Source organism: Somniosus microcephalus, unplaced genomic scaffold (genome assembly GCF_052327205.1).
Source record: "Somniosus microcephalus isolate GS21.2 unplaced genomic scaffold, FLI_Smic_1.0 unresolved_chr1, whole genome shotgun sequence".
Lineage (NCBI taxonomy): Eukaryota > Metazoa > Chordata > Chondrichthyes > Squaliformes > Somniosidae > Somniosus > Somniosus microcephalus.
In genome coordinates this window covers 143,220,056-143,244,057 of record NW_028225179.1, presented here as the reverse complement: position 1 = coordinate 143,244,057, position 24,002 = coordinate 143,220,056, and the positions used below count along the sequence as shown (strand labels likewise).

At 49.6% G+C, this 24,002-nt stretch overlaps 1 protein-coding gene across 1 annotated transcript in view; it reads right to left on the bottom strand.

The window, feature by feature from the left end:
* LOC147096121 (von Willebrand factor A domain-containing protein 7-like) overlaps nucleotides 1-24,002 on the bottom strand; it is a 70,603-nt gene that overhangs the window by 28,206 nt on the left and 18,395 nt on the right. The window contains exons 2-8 of the mRNA XM_085975025.1: nucleotides 23,214-23,336; nucleotides 16,275-16,457; nucleotides 13,789-13,864; nucleotides 12,023-12,120; nucleotides 3,928-4,092; nucleotides 2,071-2,280; nucleotides 946-1,084 (exon numbers count right to left, since the gene is read on the bottom strand). Of these exons, the coding sequence (XP_085831151.1) occupies nucleotides 946-1,084; nucleotides 2,071-2,280; nucleotides 3,928-4,092; nucleotides 12,023-12,120; nucleotides 13,789-13,864; nucleotides 16,275-16,457; nucleotides 23,214-23,336 (994 nt within the window). The remainder of the gene's footprint in view (nucleotides 1-945; nucleotides 1,085-2,070; nucleotides 2,281-3,927; nucleotides 4,093-12,022; nucleotides 12,121-13,788; nucleotides 13,865-16,274; nucleotides 16,458-23,213; nucleotides 23,337-24,002) is intronic.

Sequence of the window (24,002 nt, the reverse complement as noted above, 5' to 3'; positions counted from 1 at the left end):
CCACCTTAAACATTCACTCCCTCCACCACAGGCGTACCGTGGCTGCAGTGTGTACCATCTACAAGATGCACTGCAGCAACTCGCCAAGGCTTCTTCGGCAGCACCTCCCAAACCCACGACCTCTTCCACCTAGAAGGACAAGGGCAGCAGGCACATGGGAACACCACCAGCTCCAAGTTCCCCTCCAAGTCACACATCATCCTGACTTGGAAATATATCAATGATCCTTCATTGTCGCTGGGCCAAAATCCTGGAACTCCCTACCTAACAGCACTGTGGGAGCACCTTCACCATAATGACAGCAGCGGTTCAAGAAGGCGGCTCACCACCACCTTCTCAAGGGCAATTACGGATGGGCAATAAATGCTGGCCTTGCCAGCGACGCCCACATCCCAGGAATGAATAAAAAAAATCCAGCTACCATTCCCTAGCCCATTGAATTAATTGAATTTGGAGCATTGTTTAGCCCCTTTATATTTACGTCCAAATATTTGTCTCATTTACTCCCGAATAGAGTAAAATCGGGCAGGGTGTGAAATGAGTGCCCGACTGGAACCCATCCCGTTCCCACCAAGCGGGTTAGGTTGAATTCAGGGTTGGTAATATTATAAATGCTTCCCTTCGAGTCATTTATAAGTAATGGGAGCACCCGGGAGCCCAGAACTCTATTAGCTGCTGAACTCCTTTTTCTCTTTGTATTCATCCTGCGCTCCCCATTGGCAATACAGTTTTCAATCCCGTCGTCTCATTTTGACATTAATGCCTTGAGCCTCAGTGTTCTTTCGAAGCCTCTCATGTGGAACTTTGACAAATGCTGTCTGAAAATTCAGGTAAATTGTATCGAACTGGTCAGACCTTATCCATTTGGTGAGGGTTGAAGACTGGTAGTAGGACCAATTAAGAAGGGAAATAATGGGTAAGCTACCTATTATAAATGAGCCCTACCTTGGCATGCTGTTCAGAAGAGCCTGTTCAAGCCCAGTCAAAGCCAATTCTGGACAGTCTCCTCCACCATTGGCCCTAAGTTTGGAAATCATACTCCGTAATTCGTCAATATTCTGCGTAATTTCCACTGGTCCATAATCTGAGAGAATGCGATATAATGTGAGCGAGTTATCAGTGACATTCTGATGAACATTCCCAGCTAATGAGGAAGAGGGTAGAGAAAGAGAGAGAGAGGCTGGGAAAGAGAAAATGAGGAGTAAGAAAGAGAGGGAGAGAGAGGGAGGGAAAAGGGAGAAAATAAAGTGAGCATGAGGGTTTGAAAGAAAGAGGGAGGGGGGAGTGGAAAGCAATAGGGAGTTGAGGAAGAGCAAAGGAGAGAGAAAGCCAGACAGGGGTGCAGAGAGTGAGAACAATGAAAAGGGAAGAGGAGTGAAAGATTGATCAAGAGGCAGGGACAGAAAGAGAGATTAGTGGAGAGAGATCGCAAACAAGAGAAAGAGGAAGTGAGAGGGGAAAGGCAAGAGGGGGAGAGTGGCAGAGAAAGAAAATGAGGGGTAGAGGAATGGGGGAAGAGATTGAAAGGGAGGAGAGAGTGCGAGAGAGAGAACAGTGAGGAAGCAAAGAAAGAGCGCAAAAAAGAAAAGACGGAAAAGATCAGAGCGCACAAGAGGTAGGGGAAGGAGGAGGAGAAATGAAGGAGAGAAAGCAAAAGAAAAAAGACGAGAGCAGAGATGAGAAAGTCTGGAGGGAGGGAGAGAAAATGCGAAGCAGAAGAAGGGGGAGAGACAAAATAGAAGAGAGGGCGAAAGACAGAGAATTGAGAGGGAGAGGACAGAAAGAGTGCAAAAAGGAGACAGTGGGCGCAAGAGAGCGCACAAGAAGTGGGAGAGGAGTGGAGGAGGAAGGGAAGAGAGGGAGAAAAAGTGAGAGGGACAGGGTGCATGGGGTGTCAGCTAGACAGAGTGGGAGAGCATGGGAGGGTGGGAGGGAAGGCAGAAAGAAAATTAATGGAAAATGAGAAGGATGCAATGAAGCGAGAGAGAGAGAGAGAATGAAAGTGAGAAGGAGAGAGAAAGGGAAAGAGATAGACAGAAAGTAACGAAAAGCTGAGGGGAGGGCACATACCTGGGTCATTGAATGGCATTAGGACATAATTGTATGGCGCATCGGGGGAGTCTTGGTACTTTTTAAGCAGATCGATGCATATTGTCTTTACATCATTTATTTCACCACCCATACTTCCACTGACATCAATGACAAAGGCCAAGGTGTATCCCTCCAGGTTAAAGAACTTCCTGAATGTATCTGGTCCCAATTGATCCAATAATCCATAACCTGTAACAATAAAACCCTCCTCTAATCCATATTGAAACATATAAAGTTCTTGCAGGGCTTGACAGGGTAGATGCTGGGAGGATATTTCCCCCTGGCTGGGGAGTCTAGAACCAGGGGTCACAGTCTCAGAATAAGGGGTCGGCCTATTTTGAGGAAAAGCTTTTTCACCCAGAGGGTGGTTGGAATCTGGGACTCACTGCCTGAAAGGGTGGTAGAGGCAGGAACCCTCACAACATTCAAGAAGCATTTAGATGAGCACTTGAAACGCCATAGCATACAAGGCTACAGACCAAGTGCTGGAAAATGGGATTAGGATAGGGCTTGATGGCCGGCGCGGACACGATGGGCTGAAGGGCCTCTTTCTGTGCTGTATAACTCTGACTCTATTTAGGACTGAGCTGAGGAGAAATTTCTTCACTCAGAGGGCAGTGAATCTTTGGAATTCTCTACCCCAGAGGGCTGTGGAGGCTCAGTCGTTGAGTATATTCAAGACTGAGATCGATAGATTTTTGGATACTAGGGGAATCAATGGATATGGGGATCGGGCGGGAAGGTGGAGATGAGGTCGAAGACCAGCTGTTTTTTTGTGAAGTATGAAAAGACCTGTGAGCTCACGCTGGAATCTTGAAGTGTGATGTCTCAATAGCAGCTCAGACGGGTTGTGGATGGTATGAGGATTCAATAAGGTCCTGGTCCGCCATTGCTACAACTGAGCGTGTGTGTAATCTGGCACTTAAAGTAACAAGATGATAAAGAACAAGAAAGCAGTCCAACAGTTGGCCTAGCTCTTGCACCTGGTTGTCTATCGATCTGGACCCTGGGAAGCTAGTTCCCCAGAGTCATCAGCAGATAGGTGTGGCTCTGCCTGCAATATGGTTGGCAGGTGCAGCCAGCTTAAGCTATTTGCCCACGATACGCAATGGCAGGTATAACAGGGCAACGCTATGACAGTACTCTACTGTACACTGTGTATCACTTGACGTAAGAAAACTCACTAAGCACTTGGTTGAGTATAAAACAAGGCTTTAAATCAACTGTTTCACAACCATGAGATTCTAGTTACATCACTAGTTCCTGATTACAAAAACTTCCTGGGCATGCTGGGCCCACGCCCGAGTATTTATACTCCTTGGATGGTGCCACCAGCTGGCCGCCCAGTGTTATTTCATGAGTCATTTCTTCATGAATGATAAGATTCATGACATCATTATTGAAGCCGTATTTGCTGCTACAGTCTGCGCTTAGTACCAAGTGTAACCACATGCAATTTATAAGAAATTAGAAGGGTTTAAAGTACACAAAAGCTAATTGGACCGTAACAAGGTGTTTTACTTAGCATGCTCTATACTTATGTTTCTTCCTTGCATCATTCAGCGCATCTTAACGAGGTGTGAACTGGTGAGAAAGCACAGCCCGAAATAAACGGCGTGTTTAAGACGCTGCAATCGGCAGCTTTGAAAAGTGACGTTAATGCAAATGGTTAATGTTTTTTCTTGTCTTTCTGGCCGATATAAGTGACGTGGATGTTTCAAGTGGCGGTGGTGAACTGTTGTAGCACTTTTAACATAAATGACACTGAGATTCTCTCAACGCCGCGACAGTGACGGAGGCGCACTTACGCCAACGTCTTTATCCGTGTTTACTCACCGGGGCCGATGAAGAAATCCACCGTCGCCCTTATGGCGAGATGCGCCGCCTTCTGGTGCAGCTTGTGATGAGGGGAGCGGGCAGGACTGGACGTCTCTTTGTTGATTCCTCCAGTGGGGGGATCATTCTGCCCTGGATCGCTTTGGCCTCCGTGTCTGCATTTCCCTGAGTCGGGAAAGAAATGTCACAGACTTTCACGAGAAGAAAAATACTCTGATAGATTTCTAATCACTTTTCTGTGGTTTGTTCCGGCTTTGTAAACAAGAGGGGTTCACGACAGACAGAGGGCCAGCCTGTGGCCGTTTCTCTATCTCTCTCTTTCTGTCTCTTTCTCTCCCTATCTCACGCTCTCTCCCTTTCTCTCTATCTATTTCTCTCTCTCTCTCTCTCGCTCTCTCTATCAATCTATCTCTTTCTATTGCTATCCCTCGCTCACTCCCTTTCTCTTTCTCTCTCTCTATCTCAGTCTATCTCTTTCTATTGCTATCTCTCGCTCACTCCCTTTCTCTCTCTGTCACACATAATTTCTCATAATGTTAAGCTAATTAAGGAGAGCCAACACGGATTTGTAAAGGACAGACCATGTTTGACTAATCTAATTGAATTTTTTGATGAAGTAACAGGGAGGATTGATCAAGGGAATGCAATGGATGTTGTCTACATGGATTTTCAGAAGGCGTTTGACAAAGTACCACATAGAAGGCTGGTTAACAAAATTGAGGTACATGGAATAGGTGGGTCAGTGGCAGCTTGGATAAGGAATTGGCTTAAGGACAGAAAACAGCGAGTTGTGGTAAATGGCTGTTTTTCAGACTGGAGGATGGTGGACTGTGGTGTTCCCCAAGGGTCAGTGCTGGGGCCACTGCTTTTTTTGATATATATATGAATGACCTGGATATTGGAATACAGAGTAGAATTTCTAAATTTGCCGATCACACCAAACCTGGGGGGTTGTCAAACAGTGAGGATGATACCAATTGACTGCAACAGGACATAAAAAGACTAGCAGAATTGGCAGACAAGTGGCAGATGGAATTTAATACAGAGAAGTGTGAGGTAATGCATTTTGGCAGAAGGAACAAGAAGAACAAGAAGAAGAACCTAAACAATATTTTTGATAATTTGGCAACAAGTGCAAACTTGAAAGCTCGCAAGAACAAACCCAAAACAAAAAACTATGAAAAATGGTTTGACCCAGATTGCCATAACATGAGGAAAAAACTTAGAAAAATATCAAACCAAAAACACAGACACCCAGAAAACGAGGGACTACGCCTTACTTATTGTCAGACACTAACACAATACAGAAACACACTCAGAACCAAAAAAGAGCAATATATTAAGAATACACTCAGCTCCATGGAGGAATCCATTGATTCCAATTGTTTCTGGGACAACTTGAATACACTACACAAAAAACAACACGACGATTTGGCCATTCAAAATGGGGACACATGGGTAAACCACTTTGAAAAATTATACCAGAAAAACACACTAAGACCAGAGCAACACCAAATATGCAAAAAACTGGAAAAGCTAGAAATGGCCATAAAAGATAACCAAAACCCGCTAGATGCCATAAAAACAGAAAAAGAACTTCTTGAAAAACTCAAGGACCTGCGACCAGGAAAAGCTTGCGGGACAGACGGCATACTAAATGAGATGATTAAACACACAGACGACAAAATAAAACTGGCTATCCTAAAACTCTTCAACTTGGTTCTGAGTGTCGGCTATTTCCCTGATATCTGGAACAAAGGACTCAGCACGGTGGCATAGTGGTTAGCACTGTTGCCTCACAGCGCCAGGGACCCGGGTTCGAATCCAGCCTCGGGTGACTGTCTGTGTGGAGTTTGCACATTCTCCCCGTGTTTGCGTGGGTTTCCTCCGGGTGCTCCGGTTTCCTCCCACAGTCCAAAGATGTGCGGGTTAGGTTGATTAGCTATGATAAATTGACCCTTTGTGTCAGGGGGATTAAATACGTGGGGTTACGGGGATCGGGTGGGATATGTGTTGGTGTAGGGGTTATGAGGATCGGGTGGGATATGTGTCGGTGCAGGCTCGATGGGCCGAAATGGCCTCTATCTGCACTGTGGGGTTTCTGTGATTCTGTGATAACGCCCATATACAAAAGTGGGGACAAAATCGACCCAAACAACTATCGAGGCATCTGTGTAAACAGTAACCTGGGGAAGGTATTCTGTAGCATCATAAACAAAAGACTTATAAACTTCCTTGAGGAGCACAATGTCTTGAGTAAAAGCCAAATTGGATTCCTGCCAAACTATAGAACATCCGATCATATCTTCACCCTACAGACCCTAATTGACAAACACGTTCACCATAACAAAAGCAAAATCTACGCATGCTTTGTAGATTTCCAGAAGGCTTTCGACTCCATCTGGCATGACGGTTTATTCCTGAAACTTATCGAAAGCGGGGTAGGAGGGAAAACATATGATGTAATTAAATCAATGTATACAAACAATAAATGTGCAGTTAAAATTGGAGACAAACAAACAAAATACTTCCCACAGGGGCGGGGGGTGACGCAGGGCTCGCCAATCTCACCGACACTCTTTAATATTTACATAAATGGATTGGCAAAGCTACTTGAACAATCTACAGCACCCGGCCTCACCCTATATGAATCCAAGGTTAAATTCCTCCTCTATGCAGACGACCTGGTTCTGCTGTCACCAACTAAGGAGGGTCTACAGCAGAACCTGGACCTGCTGGAGTCGTACTGCCAGACTTGGGCCCTGACAATAAATCCCCAAAAAACCAAAGTCCTTGTGTTCCAGCAAAGATCCAAACATCAGGGACCCAAAATAAATTTCACACTAGGAACAATCAAAATTGAACAAACCACTAACTACACATACTTGGGCTTAAAAATCAGTTCTACGGGAAACTTCAAACTGGCTGTGAATGAACTGAAAGAGAAAGCAAGAAGGGCTTTCTATGCCATCAAAAAATCAATCCAAATAGAAATCCCAATTAGCATTTGGCTCAAAATTTTCAAATCAGTAATTGAACCAATTGCGCTCTATGGCAGTGAGGTATGGGGACCGCTAACACAACAAGAATTTGCAAAATGGGACAAACACCCAATTGAGATCCTACATGCAGAATTCTGTAAAAGTATCCTCCGGACTCAAAGGAAAACAGTAAACAATGCATGCAGGGCGGAACTAGGCCAATATCCATTAATAATCACTATCCAAAAAAGAGCCACCAAATTTTGGAATCACCTACAAATGAGCAACCCCCAATGCTATCACTACGACGCCCTGAAATGCCAAGAGCTGACCATAAAGAAGAATACCCTCAGTCAACTAGTCCTGGGACTCAGTGAAGTAACTACTAACAATACTAACAATAACCAGCCCCAGGACAGTGACAGGGTAACACAAAGAATTCGACCCAACACAATCGTCGCTAAGCAAAAGGAAAAATATCTGACATATTGGGCAGAAACAACAAAAACCCAAAGCAAACTCAATTGCTACTTGGCCCTAAACAGACAATACAACATAGCTGATTACCTGACCATGGTAAAGGATAACAAACTGAGAAGAACCTTGACAAGGTACAGACTTAGCGAACATAGCCTAGCGATCGAAAAAGGCAGACACAGGCAGACCAGGCTGCCAAGAGAAGACAGGATATGCTCTCACTGCAGTCAGGGAGTAGTGGAGACAGAGATGCACTTCCTCACAGCCTGTGGAAAATATCAGGGCATCAGGGAGAATTTCTACCAAAAATTCTCACAAATATGCCCTGAATTCAGAAATCTGAATGACAACCAAAAACTCCCATTCCTACTGGGGGAGGAGAGAAGCTGTGTAACACTGGCGGCACACTATGTTACAGCTTGCCATGAACAGAGAGACAACCAGTAAACTAAGAAAAGAGTATATATAAACAATGCGAATGTATATTTATACACTCAGGGATATACCTGTTTATACACTGTATGAATAGAACTGCGTTTATGTGTTCAACCATAAATGTATTTTGATGCTTTGGCAACATAAGATGTACCTTATCATGCCAATAAAGCGATTTGAATTTGAATTTGAATATACACTTAATGGCACAGTTTTAAAGAGTGTGCAGGGACAGAGGAACCTGGGAGTTAATGTGCATAGGTCCATGAAGGTGGCAGGACATATTGAGAGAGTGGTTAGCAAAGCATATGGGATCTTGGGCTTCATAAATAGAGGTATTGAGTACAAAAGTAGAGAAGTTATGCTGAAATTTTATAAGGCGCTGGCTTTGCGTCCAGTTCTGGATGTGAAGTCCCTTGAGAGGGTGCAGAGGAGATTTACCAGAATAGTTCCGGGGATGGGGGATCTCAGCTACAAGGACAGGTTGGAGGAGCTGGATTTGTTTTCATTAGAGCAAAGGAGGTTGAGGGGTGATTTGATAGAGGTGTACAAGATTATGACAGGTTTGGATAGGCTAGACGGGGAAAGGCTGTTCCCACTAGTTGATGGTACAAGGACTAGGGGACACAGATTTAAGGTTTTAGGCAAGAGATACAGGGGGGATGTGAGGAAAAATGTTTTTATGCAGCGAGTGGTGAGGACCTGGAACTCGCTGCTGACGGAAGTGGTGGGAGTGGAGACACTCAATGTTTTCAAGGGGAGAGTGGATAGGCACTTGAAGGAAATAAACTTGCAGGACTATGGGGATATCGCGGGGGAATGGGACTGACTGGATTGCTCCACAGAGAGCCGGCATGGACTCGATGGGCTGAATGGCCTCCTTCTGTGCCTTTATGACTCTGTGGGGGAAAAATTCAGTTGCTTTGTGCCTCCCATTAGCGTCTTAAGAGGGCACTAATAGGGCGCAAAGCAACTAGCGCCCGGGCGCAGCGATGATTGTGCCGCTCGCGAAATTGACCAGACATTTTGCGGTGGTGCTAAGCACTACCGCCACAATCTCCTGCGCCGGCAGATTGTGACGTCAGTCACGCGTGCAATGCCCTGGTAGTGCCCCAGACCGGATATTGAGTGGCGCCCCCTGCCTTACCGCCTGTTGCTAGCAATGACCGGTTGAGATGAGCGTTTTGCAGTCGGGAAGGGACTGGGGGAGCGCTATTTAAAGGCGACCGCTTTCTGCCTTTTTTTGTCGGCGACATTTTTGCACCACGCATTCTGAGAGCGAGAGAGACTTCTGGAGAGATTCAACGCTGTGTTGAGGAGTTTTGGGTACTGAGCAGCGCTTTGCCGGTTCACTTTGATTTGACCTTCCTTGCATCGATTTAGAAGAGACTCGGGGGCTGCACTCTGAGCTCTTTCCCTGGGCCTCTCCATTGTTCTTTCCAGCAGATTTGATGTACAGGTCTCTCCAGGCCGAGATTCAAGGCTGCAATGAGCAGGATGTGGATGGAGAGCAAGATTGACCCTCCCCTTTAAGAACCAGTCGGCGACATTGTGTCTGTGTTCCATTGCTGACTGACATCGCCTGAGCTTCACCCGCGTTCTGAGGTAGCGCCTCGCTCCTCGGCGTTAGCGCCTTAAGAGAGGTGTGCAGCGCCTGATTTAGCGCTCCAATCACCTCCAGGGGCGATAGAAGCCAAGTTTGCAGTCGGAGGCGATAATTAGCACTAGGCGTTAAACGTTGCGCCCAGCCGATAATTGTGCCCCAAACGGGGCAATACTGAATTTCTCACCCTATGACTCTGTGGGGGGAAAAATTTGGTTGCTTTGCGCCTACTGTTAGCGCCCTAAGAGGACACTAATAGTGCGCAGCAACTAGCGCCCGGGCGCAGCACTGTTTGCGCCGCTCGTGAAATTGACCAGAGTTTTTGCGGCAGCGCTAAACACTAATGCCACGATCTCCTGCGCCGGCAGCTCGTGACGTCAGTCGAGTGCGCAACGCCATGGTAGCGCTCCGGACCGGATATTGAGTGGCGCCTCCTGCCTTTCCACCTGCCGCTAGCAACGACAGGTTGAGGGGAGCATTTTGCAGTCGGGAAGGGACTGGGGGAGCGCTATTTAAAGGCGACCGCTTCCTGCCTTTTTTGTGGGAGACATTTTTGCACCACGCAGTCTGAGAGAGAGAGAGAGAGAGAGCGAGAGATTCTGAGAGAGCCCTCTGGTGAGAATCAACGCTGTGTGAAGGAGTTTTGGCCACTGAGCAGCACTTTGTAGGTTCTTTTTGATTTGCCCTTCCTTGCATCGATTTAAAAGAGACTTGTGGGGGCTGCACTCTGAGCTTGTTCCCTCACCACCTCCATTGTTCTTTCCAGCAGATTTGATGTACAGGTCTCTCCAGGCCAAGATTCAAGGCTGCAATCAGCAGGGTGTTGATGGAGAGCAAGATCGACCCTCCCCTTTAAGAACTGGCCGGCGCCATTGTGTCTGTGTTCCATTGCTGACTGACATTGCCTGAGCGTCGCCCGCACTCTGAGGTAGTGCCTCGCTCCTCGGCGTTAGCGCCTTAAGAGAGGTGTGTAGCGCCTGATTTAGCGCTCCAATCACCTCCAGGGGCGATAGAAGCCAAGTTTGCAGTCAGATGAGATAATTAGTGCCAGGCGCTAAACTTAGCGCCCGGCCGATAATTGCGCCCCAAGACTCTCACACACAAAATTGTGAGAATCGTGTCGAAATTTGGGATAATCTGATTGGTAGATTTTTGTTAGGCAAGGGTATTAAGGATTATGGAAGCAGGACGGGTAAACAGAGCTAAGATACAGATCAGCCAGGATCTAATTGATTGGCGGAACAGGCTCAAGGGACTGAATGGCCTCCCCCTGTTCCTAATGTATCCTGTAAACACTTTCACATTGCCAGACACTTACTCACAGACACTGAGGAAGAGAATCTGCCAGTCAGCTCCTTTTTCATACAATCTCTCTGTCAGGCACAAGCAACCCTTCTCCATATCCCCCTTCTCCTCCCCCTCCCTCCACTACCCGCTCCTCCCGACTCCACACACCCCTCCTCCCCATCCCTGCACCCGCCCACCCCCCTCCATCTCAACTCCTCCTCCCCATCCCTGCACCCGCCCACCCCCCTCCATCTCAACCCCTCCTCCCCATCCCTGCACCCGCCCACCCCCTCCATCTCAACCCTTCCTCCCCATCCCTGCACCCGCCCACCCCCCTCCATCTCAACCCCTCCTCCCCATCCCTGCACCCGCCCACCCCCCTCCATCTCAACCCCTCCTCCCCATCCCTGCACCCGCCCAGCCCCCTCCATCTCAACCCTTCCTCCCCATCCCTGCACCCGCCCACCCCCCTCCATCTCAACCCCTCCTCCCCATCCCTGCACCCGCCCACCCCCCTCCATCTCAACCCCTCCTCCCCATCCCTGCACCCGCCCACCCCCCTCCATCTCAACTCCTCCTCCCCATCCCTGCACCCGCCCACCCCCTCCATCTCAACCCCTCCTCCCCATCCCTGCACCCACCCACCCCCCTCCATCTCAACCCCTCCTCCCCATCCCTGCACCCACCCACCCCCCTCCATCTCAACCCCTCCTCCCAATCCCTGCACCCGCCCACCCCTCCATCTCAACCCCTCCTCCCCATCCCTGCACCCACCCACCCCCCTCCATCTCAACCCCTCCTCCCCATCCCTGCACCCACCCACCCACCCCCCTCCATCTCAACCCCTCCTCCCCATCCCTGCACCCGCCCGCCCCCTCCATCTCAACCCCTCCTCCCCATCCCTGCACCCGCCCGCCCCCTCCATCTCAACCCCTCCTCCCCATCCCTGCACCCGCCCACCCCCCTCCATCTCAACCACTGCTCCCAATCCCTGCACCCACCCACCCCTCCTCTCTCCACCCGCCACTCCTCCCTCCACCACCCCTCATCCTCCCTCCACCACCCCCCTCCTCCCTCCACCCACACCCCCCTCTCTCCACCTGCCCCTCCTCCCTCCACCCTTCCCCTCCATTCCCGCCCCTCCTCCCCTCCCCTTAAATGCATCTATGCTTTTCACCTCATTTACTCCACGTGATAGCGAGTTCCACAGTCTAACCGCTCCATACTCTCACTCCAAAGCTGGACCGAAGTTGGCCGCTTGCAGTGTTACTGGATCTATGGCGCCCCAAGCACACTGCCACGATCTGCTTACCTTGTGAATGTCTTTGGCATGGCCCTTTTTTAAATCCGCTGGTTAGTAACTGGTTGACGATGATGTTATCCTCACAGTTGTACAAGGAGGAACTGCTGCTACAAGTGAAGAAAAGGAAGAGGAGCGTTTGTCAAAACAAAGAGGAAGTGGCGCGATGAACATTTGGCGGATGATATAGTGGTCATGGAAGAGGTCCAGAGGAGAGCTACAAGAACGATCCGTGGCTCAAAGAACCTCAGCTACTCAGACAGGCTCAAGGACCACTGTCTACTTACTTTACAGCAGCGTAGACTTGATAGAGGTCTATAAAATAATGAAAGGGTCGGATAGTGTCCCTATTGATAGATTATTGCTATTTAGCAGATTGGGGAGAACCAGGGGACTATGTAAGAATAGGAATATATAGAACTTACAACACAGAAACAGGATATTCAGCCCAACTGGTCCGTGCCAGTGTTTACGCTCCCCACGAGTCGCATACCATCCCTCTCCATCTAACTATCAGCATATCCTTCTATTCCATTCTCCCTCGGGGTTTTATCCAGCTTTCCCTTAAATATATCTATGCTATTCCCCTCAAACGCTCCACGTGTTCCACATTCTCACCAGTCCATAGGCATTACTGGGAAATGGCTTGGGGTTCAGTGCTATATCTGTCATAGCTCTGACGCTTTCGAGATTCGTGGCCCAAAAGGCCAAGACTCAGAGGGGTTGGAGGAAGGGTGGGAGTGAGGGGGAGGGTGTGGGTGAGAGGGAGGGTGTGGGTGAGGGGGAGGGTGTGGGTGAGGGGGAGGGGAGTGGGTGAGGGGGAGGGGAGTGGGTGAGGGGGAGGGTCTGGGTGAGGGGGTGGATGAGAGGGAGGGTGTGGATGAGGGGAAGGGTGTGGGTGAGAGGGAGGGAGTGGGTAAGGGGGAGGGGAGTGGGTGAGGGGGAGGGTGTGGGTGAGGGGGTAGGTGAGGGGGAGGGGAGTGAGGGGGAGGGAAGTGGATGAGGGGGAGGGGAGTGGGAGAGGGTGTGGGTGAGGGGGAGGGGAGTGGGTGAGAGGGAGGGGAGTGGGTGAGGGGGAGGGTGTGGGTGAGGGGGAGGGGAGTGAGGGGGAGGGGAGTGGGTGAGGGGGAGAGTGTGGATGAGGGGGAGGGGAGTGGGAGAGGGTGCGGGTGAGGGGAGTGGGTGAGAGGGAGAGGGTGTGTGTGAGGGGGAGGGGAGTGGGTGAGAGGGAGGGTGAGGGGAGTGGGTGAGGGGGGGTGGGTGAGGGGGAGGAGAGTGGGTGAGGGGGTGGGGAGTAGGTGAGAGGGAGGGTGTAGGTGAGGGGGAGGGGTGGGGGAGGGGAGTGGGGAGGGGAGTGGGGGAGGGGGTGGGTGAGGGGGAGGGAAGTGGGTGAGATGGAGGGTGTGGGTGAGGGGGAGGGTGTGGGTGAGTGGGAGGGTGTGGGTGAGAGGCAGGGAGTGGAGTGGGTGAGGGGGAGGGTGTTGGTGAGGGGAGTGGGATGGGCTGAGAGGGAGGCTTTGGGTATTAGAGGGAGTGGTGAGGTGTGGGGGTGGATGAAAGTGAGGGTGAGAGCGAGTGGGTGAGAGGGAGGGGGGAAAAGGGAGGAAGGATGGGAGGAAGGGGACTGTTGAGAGGGAGGGTGGAAATGTCTAGACACCATGCTCCGGTCATCGTGGTACGGGACAGGCTTGATGGGCCAGCTGGTCTTTGCCTGCGTCAGTTTCGTAGGTTCATAATAGCATCAAGCAGTTGCTCCAGTGGATTTCCTGTCTGTTTACCTGGGATTTTTCTCACAATCTTTGCACGTTGGTTGTGATCTGGAAGCGATTGGGTAGGGTAGGCTTGAGGAGTCCACTGCATTTGAAGAGATGAGAAAGCACAGATTAAACAGTCTTTGCTCCGTGGCAGGTCCTCACTGATTGGCACTCGTGTGATCCAAGGCCGTGTGTAGCGTTCTCTGCAACACTTTAGGATGACGCTCGCGATGTAATGTATTCTGGGCCCATTTACAGTCATATACTTCCCACAATCTCCCCCAAAACAAACATGGTAGCACAAGGGCAAGTAGCAGAGTACTGGCACTGGGAACCAGTAATACTAAGTACAAAGCTGGAGGCTGTACTAAAGCTGTATTGGGATTCAGTATTGATGCAAATCCAGAACCAGTAGTAAAGTGGGAATGGGTGAGTGTGGGGGCAATTGTAGCCTGGCGGGAAACTGACAGGATTGGGTGAAATGTTGGATTTACACCCCGCCCAATATTACATAAGAACATAAGAATTTGGAGCAGGAGTTGGCCATACGGCCCCTTGAACCTGCTCCGCCATTCAATGAGATCATGGCAGTTCTTTTACCTCAACTCTACCTTCCCGAGGGGCATATACTTAAAATTAGAGCTGGGCCATTCAGGGGTGATGTCAGGAAGCGCTTATTTACACAAAGGACATCTGAAACTCTCTCCCCCAAAAATCTGTTGAGGCTGGGGGTCAACTAAAAATTTCAAAACTGAGATTGATAGATTTTTGTTAGATGAGGGTATTGAGGAACAAGGAACCAAGGCGGATAGATGGAGTTGAGATACAGTTCAGCCGTGATCTAATTGAATAGCAGAACAGGCTCGAGGGGCTGAATGGTTCCTATGTTCTACTTTATCATCCCCATAGGTAAGCACCAAATCCATGCACTAAGACCATGCACCGAGGCCTTGCACAGAGGCCATACACAGAGGCCATGCACCAAGGCCATGCACCAAGGCTATGCACTAAGGCCATGCACTGAGACCATACACAGAGGCCATGCACCAAGTCCATGCACTAAGGATAGACACCAAGACCATGCACCGAGGCCATGCACTGAGGCTATGCACTAAGGCTATACACCAAGACCATGCACCGAGGCCATGCACCGAGGCCATGCAGTCAAGTGTCACACTTCAGCTGGCCATTACAGGTGCCAGTCCTGTGCTGCGTGTTAGCTGCTGGCATTCCTTGCAGCAGATGGCACAGCTCTGCTCCTGCCTCCATGGTTTTCTCCATGGGTTATTGCCAGGAAGGTGTGCCAAGGCCTATCAGAATGAGTGGTGGCTTCTTGCAAGGTGTGGCCAATCAGGCAATGCTAGCTCTGATTCACTGCAGAAAGCATAACACCCTTCTGAGGAAGCATTCAACGGTATGGGTAGTCCCTAATTGCCGTAAGGGCTTTAAGAGTCAACCAAGCAGCGCGGGTCAGGAGTCATGTGTGGGTCAGACTGGGTAAGGGCAGCAGGTTCCCTTCGCTGAAGGACATTAGTGATCCAATTGGGCTTTTTTTTACAACCAAGCAACAGGTTTCATTTCTTCTGGTTTCAGGTCCCAAATGATCAGATTTAAAAAAAAATTAATTTGGGGACTATGGGCGTCACTGGCAAGGCCGGCATTTATTGCCCATCCCTAGTTGCCCTTGAGAAGGTGGTGGTGAGCCGCCTTCTTGAACCACTGCAGTCCGTGCGGGGAAGGTACTCCCACAGTGCTGTTGGGGAGGGAGTTCCAGGATTTTGACCCAGCGACGTTGAAGGAACGGCCAATATACTTCCAAGCCAGGATGCGATGGATTTTCAATGTGCCACTTCTAATTGCCTCGTTAACCCATTTCTACTGTTGGCCAGAATGGTCTTCCCCGGTTACTTATTCCAGAACTGTTATAATAAAAGAAAGACTCGCAATTCATACAACATCTTTCATGCACCTCAGGATGTCCAAAAATGCTTTACAGCCAATGAAGTACTTTTGACGTGTAGTCACTGTTGCAATGTGGGAAACGAGGCAGCCAATTTGCGCACAGCAAGCTCCCGCAAACAGCAAAGTGATAAATGACCAGATAATCTGTTTTTTAGCGATGTTGGTTGAGGGATAAATATTGTCCCAGAACACCAGGAAGAAACTCCCCTGCTAGTCTTCGAAATACTGGCCGTGAGATCTTTTACGTCCACCTGAGAGGGCAGATGGGGTCTTGTATTTAACGTCTCATCCGAAAGACGGCACCTCCGACATTGCAGTGCTCCCTCACTACTGCACTGGGAACATCAGCCTAGATTTTGTGCTCAAGTCTCCGGAGTGGGACTTGAACCCACAACCTTCTGACTCAGAGGCAAGAGTGCTACCCACTGAGCTGCAGCTGACACCTTAGGGTGAAAGAGCACCACCTGACTACCCTCTTTAAACTCCCCACCCCCCCCCAGGGACTTGACGCCATCACCACAGGGAAAGATTTCCACACTTGTCCTTACCCAAACGTGTGTAGGGCTCGGTGGATCCCAGTTCCACCCAGTTGCTGTTGCTGTAAAATTTCTGAATGATGTGCAAAGCAATTCCTGAAGAGATCCTGGCCGTATCCAGAGAGGCCGTATTAATGTTCGGCTTCTTCAGGATAGAATACATGGAACGCTGATTGATTTCGATCTGTTTCATCCCTGCAAGCGAAGATGTACATCAATGATAGGGTGCAGCTGTTGGGGAATGGATGCTCTTGCTTCGAAGTTTATACGTTACTCCTCAAAATAATGGGGTTCAAAAGCATTTCCGGTTGATGGTTACAGAGCAGTAAGTGGCAATAATGACTCATATACTTAACAGCACACTCAAGGCTATACCTCGCAAAATCACTGGAGAACTCCCCACGCTACGGTTCCAAGCTCGGTGTAGTTGCTTAGAGTCACAGGGGGAGAAATTCGGTATTGCCCCATTTGGGGCACAATTATCGGCCGGGCGCAAAGATTAGCGCCTGGCGCTAATTATCGCCTCCGACTGCAAACTTGGCTTTTATCGCCCCTGGAGGTGATTGGAGCACTAAATCAGGCGCTTCACAACTGTCTTAAGGCGCAACGGCCGAGGAGTGAGGCGCTACCTCAGAGCGCTGGCGAAGCTCATGTGATGTCAGTCAGCAATGGAATACAGACACAATGGCGCCAGCCAGTTCTTAAAGGGGAGGGTTGATCTTGTTCTCCATCCACATCCTGCTCAATGCAGCCTTGAATCTCGGCCTGGAGAGTCCTGTACATCAAATCTGCTGGAAAGAACAATGGAGAGGCCCAGGGAAAGAGCTCAGAGTGCAGCCCCCACAGTCTCTTCTAAATCAATACAAGGAAGGGCAAATCAAAATGAACCTGCAAAGTGCTGCTCAGTACCCAAAACTCCTTCACACAGTGTTGAATCTCTCCAGAAGTCTCTCTCTATCTCTCTCTCAGAATGCATGGTGCAAAAATGTCACCAACAAAAAAAGGCAGGAAGCGGTCGTCTTTAAATAGTGCTCCCCCAGTCCCTTCCTGACTGCAAAACGCTCCCCTCAACCTGTCATTGCTAGCGGCAGGCGGTAAGGCAGGGGGCGCCACTCAATATCCGGTCTGGGGTGCTACCGGGGCGTTGCACACTCGACTGATGTCACGATCTGCCGGCGCAGGAGATCGTGGCGGTAGTGTTTAGTGCCGCCGCAAAAGTCTAGTTAATTTCATGAGCAGCGCAAACATCGCCGCGCACGGGCACTAGTTGCTTTGCGCCCCATTAGCGCCCTCTTAAGGTGCTAACGGGAGGCACAAACCAACTGAATTTTTCCCCCATAGAGTCATAACGGCACAGAAGGAGGCCATTCGGCCCATCGAGTCCGTGCCGGCTCTCTGTGGAGCAATCCTATCAGTCCCATTGCCCCGCTCTATCCCCGTAGCCCTGCAAGTTTATTTCCTTCAAGTGCCTATCCACTCTCCCCTTGAAAACATTGAGTGTCTCCGCTTCCATCACTTCCATCGGCAGCGAGTTCCAGGTCCTCACCACTCACTGCGTAAAAAAGCTTTTCCTCACGTCACCCCTGTATCTCTTGCCCAAAACCTTAAATCTGTGTCCCCTAGTCCTTGTACCATCAACTAGTGGGAACAGCCTTTCCCCGTCTAGCCTATCCAAACCCGTCATAATCTTGTACACCTCTATCAAATCACCCCACAACCTCCTTTGCTCTAATGAAAACAAATCCAGCTTCTCCAACCTGTCGTAGCTAAGATCCCCCACCCCCGGAACCATTCTGGTAAATCTCCTCTGCACCCTCTCCAGGGCCTTCACATCCTTCCTAAAGTGTAGTGACCAGAACTGGATGCAATACTCCAGTTGTGGCCTAACCAGCGCTTTATACATTTTCAGCATAACTTCTCTACTTTTGTACACAATACCTCTATTTATGAAGCCCAAGATCCCATCTGCTTTGTTAGCAATTTGTTCTGCCACCTTCATGGACCCATGCATATTAACTCCCAGGTCCCTCTGGGAGTTAATATGCAAAAGGCTAAAGACGGAGGAAGCCCTAGAGGAGTACAAAAAGTGCAGGGGGATACTTAAAAAAGAAATTAGGAGATCAAGGAGGGGCCATGAAATAACACTGGCAAGCAAAATAAAGGAAAATCCGAAGATGTTTTATAAGTATATTAAGGGTAAGAGGATAACTAGGGAAAAAATAGGGCCCATTAGGGACAAAAGTGGCAATCTGTGTGTGGAGCCGGAAGATGTAGGAGGGGTTCTGAATGAATTTTTTGCGTCTGTTTTCACTATGGAGAAGGACGATGTAGACATAGAAATAGGGCGGGGGGACTGTGATATGCTCGAACATATTAACATCGAGCGGGGGGAGGTATTGGCGGTTTTATCTGGCCTAAAAATGGATAAATCCCCAGGCCCGGATGAAATGTATCCCAGGCTGCTGTGTGAGGCAAAGGAGGAGATTGCGGGGGCTCTAACACATATATTCAGGACCTCTCTGGCCACAGGGGATGTGCCAGAGGACTGGAGAACCGCTAATGTAGTACCATTATTCAAGAAGGGTAGTAGGGAAAAACCGGGGAACTACAGACCAGTGAGCCTAACATCAGTGGTAGGAAAATTATTGGAAAAAATCCTGAGGGACAAAATGTGTCTCCACTTGGAGAGGCAAGGATTAATCAGGGATAGTCAACATGGCTTTGTCAAGGGAAGATCATGTCTGACTAATTTGATTGAATTTTTTGAGGGGGTGACTAGGTGTGTGGATGAGGGTAACGCAGTGGATGTGGTATACATGGATTTCAGTAAGGCCTTCGATAAAGTCCCGCACAGGAGACTGGTCAAGAAGGTAAGAGCCCATGGAATCCAGGGTGCCTTGGCACATTGGATACAAAACTGGCTTAGTGGCAGAAGGCAGAGGGTGATGGTCGAAGGTTGTTTTTGTGACTGGAAGCCTGTGGCCAGTGGGGTACCACAGGGATCGGTGCTGGGTCCCTTGCTGTTTGTGGTCTACATTAATGACTTGGATATGAATGTAAAGGGTATGATCAGTAAGTTCGCGGACGATACAAAAATTGGTAGGGTGGTAAATAGCGAGGAGGGTAGCCTCAGTCTGCAGGACGATATAGATGGGTTGGTCAGATGGGCGGAACAGTGGCAAATGGAATTTAACCCGGAAAAGTGCGAGGTGATGCACTTTGGGGGGACTAACAAGGCAAAGGAATACACAATGAATGGAAAGACCCTAGGCAAGACGGAGGGTCAGAGGGATCTGGGTGTGCAAGTACACAGATCCCTGAAGGCGGCGGAACAGGTGGATAAGGTGGTAAAAAAGGCATATGGGATACTTGCCTTCATTAGCCGAGGCATTGAATATAAGAGCAAGGAGGTTATGATGGAGCTGTATAAAACACTGGTTAGGCCACAGCTGGAATATTGTGTGCAGTTCTGGTCGCCACACTACAGGAAGGATGTGATCGCGTTAGAGAGGGTGCAGAGGAGGTTCACCAGGATGTTACCAGGGCTGGAGCGCTTCAGCTATGAAGAGAGACTGGGCAGGTTGGGTTTGTTTTCCTTGGAGCTGAGGAGGCTGAGGGGGGACATGATTGAGGTGTACAAAATTATGAGGGGCATAGATAGGATGGATGCTGAGGAGCTTTTTCCCTTAGTAGAGGGGTCGATAACTAGGGGGCATAGATTCAAGGTAAAGGGCGGGAGGTTTAGAGGGGATTTGAGAAAGAACTTTTTCACCCAGAGGGTGGTTGGAGTCTGGAACTCACTGCCTGAAAGGGTTGTGGAGGCAGAAACCCTCACAACATTTAAGAAGCATTTGGATGTGCACTTGAAATGCCATAGCATACAAGGCTACGGGCCAAATGCTGGAATATGGGATTAGATTAGACAGGGCTTGATGGCCGGCGCGGACACGATGGGCCGAAGGGCCTCTATCCGTGCTGTATTACTCTATGACTCTATGACTCTATGACCTGGACACTCTTTAAAACTGTGCCATTAAGTGTATATTGCCTCTCCCTGTTCCTTCTGCCAAAATGTATCACCTCACACTTCTCTGTATTAAATTCCATCTGCCACTTGTCTGCCCATTCTGCTAGCCTTTCTAGGTCTCTATGTCCTGTTGCAGTCGAGTGATATAATCCTCACTGTTTGCCAAACCCCCAAGCTTGGTGTCATCAGCAAATTTAGAAATTCTACTTTGTATTCCAATATCCAGGTCATTTATACATATATCAAAAATAGCAGTGGCCCCAGCACTGACCCTTGGGGAACACCACAGTCTGAAAAACAGCCATTGCTTAGGTCTGACCTTAATTGAATTCTGAAGTATCTACCCTTCAAAGCTTTCTTTCCCTATGTGAGAATCCATATGTTCCTGACATTACCTCATCCAATTGGCTGCAATAGCTTCAGATTATTTTTAACAAGAATCGCACCCCCCACCTCCACCCCTCCACCCCCCTCCCAACCCCCACCCTACCCCCCACCCCCACCCCCACCTCCCAACCCCCTGCCCCCACCCAGCCCCAAAGGCCTTCACCTTGACTGAACGGTCAATCAAATCATTCAACTTGAGATAGTTACAGGGAAGAAAAAGCCTTTGACAGGAACGTTATGCACCTGCCCTCAGAGGAGTCACTCTCTGAATCATAGAATCATTGAAATTTAAGGAACAGAAAGGAGGCCATTCGGCCCATCGTGTCCGTGCTGGCCGACAAAGAGCTATCCAGCCTAATCCCACTTTCCAGCTCTTGGTCCATAGCCCTGTAGGTTAAAGCACTTCAGGTGCATATCCAAGTACTTTTTAAATATGATGAGGGTTTCTGCCTCTACCACCCTTTCCGGCAGTGAGTTCCAGACCCCCACCACCCTCTGGGTGAAAAAAGGTCTCCTCAACTCCCCTCTAAACCTTCCCCCAATTACTTTAAATCTGTGCCCCCTGGTTCTTCACCTCTCTGCTGAGGGAAACAGTTCCTTCCTATCCACTCTATCTGGGCCCCTCATAATTTTACACGCTCGACTCTACAGTCAAACTATGTCCACAGCTAGCTCACTGCTGCCAGATCTCTGGCAGCTCCCGAAGGCTGAGCAAACAAAGACAGTCTGTGGCCTCAGCTGAATCTCCTTCTCAGCAAAAACAGGCGAGAATCCCTTTCACTAACTGAACATTGCTGACAGAAACTCACTTCACAGCTGAAGGTATTACAAAGAGAAAGAACCCTTTCCCCTCACACAGCCGCTGGAATGTCAGTCAAGGGGCTGGGTGGATTTATCCTCGTCCGCTTGAACTGTGATGACACTTGGCCCCATCGTAAGGTTAGATGCCGTGCTGCCGAACCTTGCTTGCATATTTTGGGGACAGACGGGACCATCCTGAGCCTGTGTGGGGGGGCCGGGGTTAACTTGAACTGAACACTCTGGGCGGGCATCCCACGGGATTGGGTGATGTCTTGTTTTGCACACTTTGTACAAAGTAATAACTTGCAGGACAACGGAGTATTACAGTTTAAACTCTTTTATGAAGCATCAGGCCTGTGAACTCAATCATACAGCACAGTGGGGACAAGATGGAGTTAAGACCCCTAGCCTGGGTCTTCCAAAACAATAGCAGTCCTTACAGATGCCTGCAGGCCAAAGACAACTCAGCATGTGATCACATGTGAATATAATAGGTATTCCTTACAGATGCCTGCGGGCCAATGATAATTCAATAAGCAAATGTTACAGGTGGAATGCCGGTTTTACACCCTCGCCAGATATTGACTTCAAAGGAGAGTAAAATCAAGGCGGGGTCGATGTTTCCTCTAATGTTTTTTTGGCGCGGGGGGACGGTCGACCCCTTTAACGGGCTGCGTGGCCCTATCAGATTTCTGCACATGCGCGGTTTTTCCATTGTAAAGATTGTGCGGGGCCTCCAGACCGCTGCCCGGCCATGCAGCTTAACGGGAGGAATGTAAAACCAGTGTTGAACCCGATCCCGTTAGTTGCCTAATTTGGGGGGGGGGCGGGGGCGTGTTAGGTTAAAATTGCCCCCTATATTGACTCCCCTGGGCTCAGCGATTAGCGTAAAATAAACAAGAAACGGAGCGATGGCATAGTGGTTAGCACTGTTGCCTCACAGCGCCAGGGACCCGGGTTCGAATCCGGCCTCGGGTGACTGTCTGTGTGGAGTTTGCACATTCTCCCCGTGTTTGCGTGGGTTTTCTCCGGGTGCTCCGGTTTCCTCCCACAGTCCAAAGATGTGCGGGTTAGGTTGATTGGCTATGATAAATTGACCCTTAGTGTTAGGGGGATTAAATACGTGGGGATAGGATGGGATATGTGTTGGTGAAGGGGTTACGGGGATCGGGTGGGATATGTGTCGGTGCAGGCTCGATGGGCCGAAATGGCCTCTATCTGCACTGTGGGGTTTCTGTGATTCTGTGATTTATCTTTTCTGCCCATCAATTTGAACAGATGGAAAGTCGGGCAGGCTCCCTTATGGCCGTGGGCTCCACCTGCAGCGCTACCCTTGGGCGATCCATAAACGGCCCCCCCCACCCCCCCCTATCGTCCCCTCCCCTCTCCTGTGGGAGCACGGGGATTGGTGAATTTACCCCACAGCGAGGCTGCACCAGCGGGAAAATCAGGGCGGGGTCGATGCCATGATGCCAGCTCTTGCCCCCCTTGCCCTCACCCCTTCTGAGGTGTTTTCAGGGGCTCGGCAGAGTGAGGTGATCCCAGGCCAGATCCTGGTAGCTGTAAGGGTTCAGCCAACTCCCTCCACCTTCAGCCAGTCATTACCATAGCTGGGCGTGCTTCCATTTTGCTTCTGGGCCCGATGGTTTTTCCGGCAGCTTCTGCAGCTGGCACAACTGGAAACGAAAGGTTTAGGGGGTCATGGTCATCGCTGAGCAGCCCGGTTGCACACTTACCCTGCTGGATTTCCTCACAGTAAAAGTAATAAGAAGGCTGATTCGCGCTGTAGATTTCCACCTCATTGTTTCCTTCAATGACCTTCTGGATGGCTTGCACGAAACGGGAGGGTGACACCGAGGCTGCCAAAGGACCACAATAAAGAGCAATTAGTGACCATCTACTCCATTGGATACACCGGGCTGGATTTTCATTGAGGAGGCGGGTAGGAGGCGGGACTACAACTTTTGGGGTTGTAGTCCAGCCTCCATTGAGTTCTAGCCAACCCACGTGATTTAGACTTGATTGACCTTGTTGAGCCCGCCCGGCGAGCTCAGCAGGCCAATTAAGGGCCACTCGGCAACAGGTGACGTCACAGATTGAAATTTCATCTGTCAAGACCTTTTGACAGATGAAATATCAGCGTTTCTTAGCTGTTTGAAGCTGTCAAACACTGACAATCTGTACTCCAGGTTAATTCCTTCCTCTCAGGATGATTTAGAGATCTCCCCGGAACAGAAAGCAGAGGCTGCAGATTTTGACAGCTGGCGGCCATTCTGCTTTCTGTGCCGGTGAGATGAGGGACTCCCGAGACCTGAAGGAAGGAAGGCTGTAAAGGTAAGTAAAGATTAGTAGAACTTCTTTAAACACTTTACACAGACCAAACACACTTACCTCTGCACTCATGCACCCATCACTCACCTGAACACCGGACATCTCAACCCCTCCAAGCCCTTCATCCCGACGGCCCGCCTCGCTAACTTGGCATGGTTTGGAGCCACCGGGAATCCCACATTTCAACAATGAAA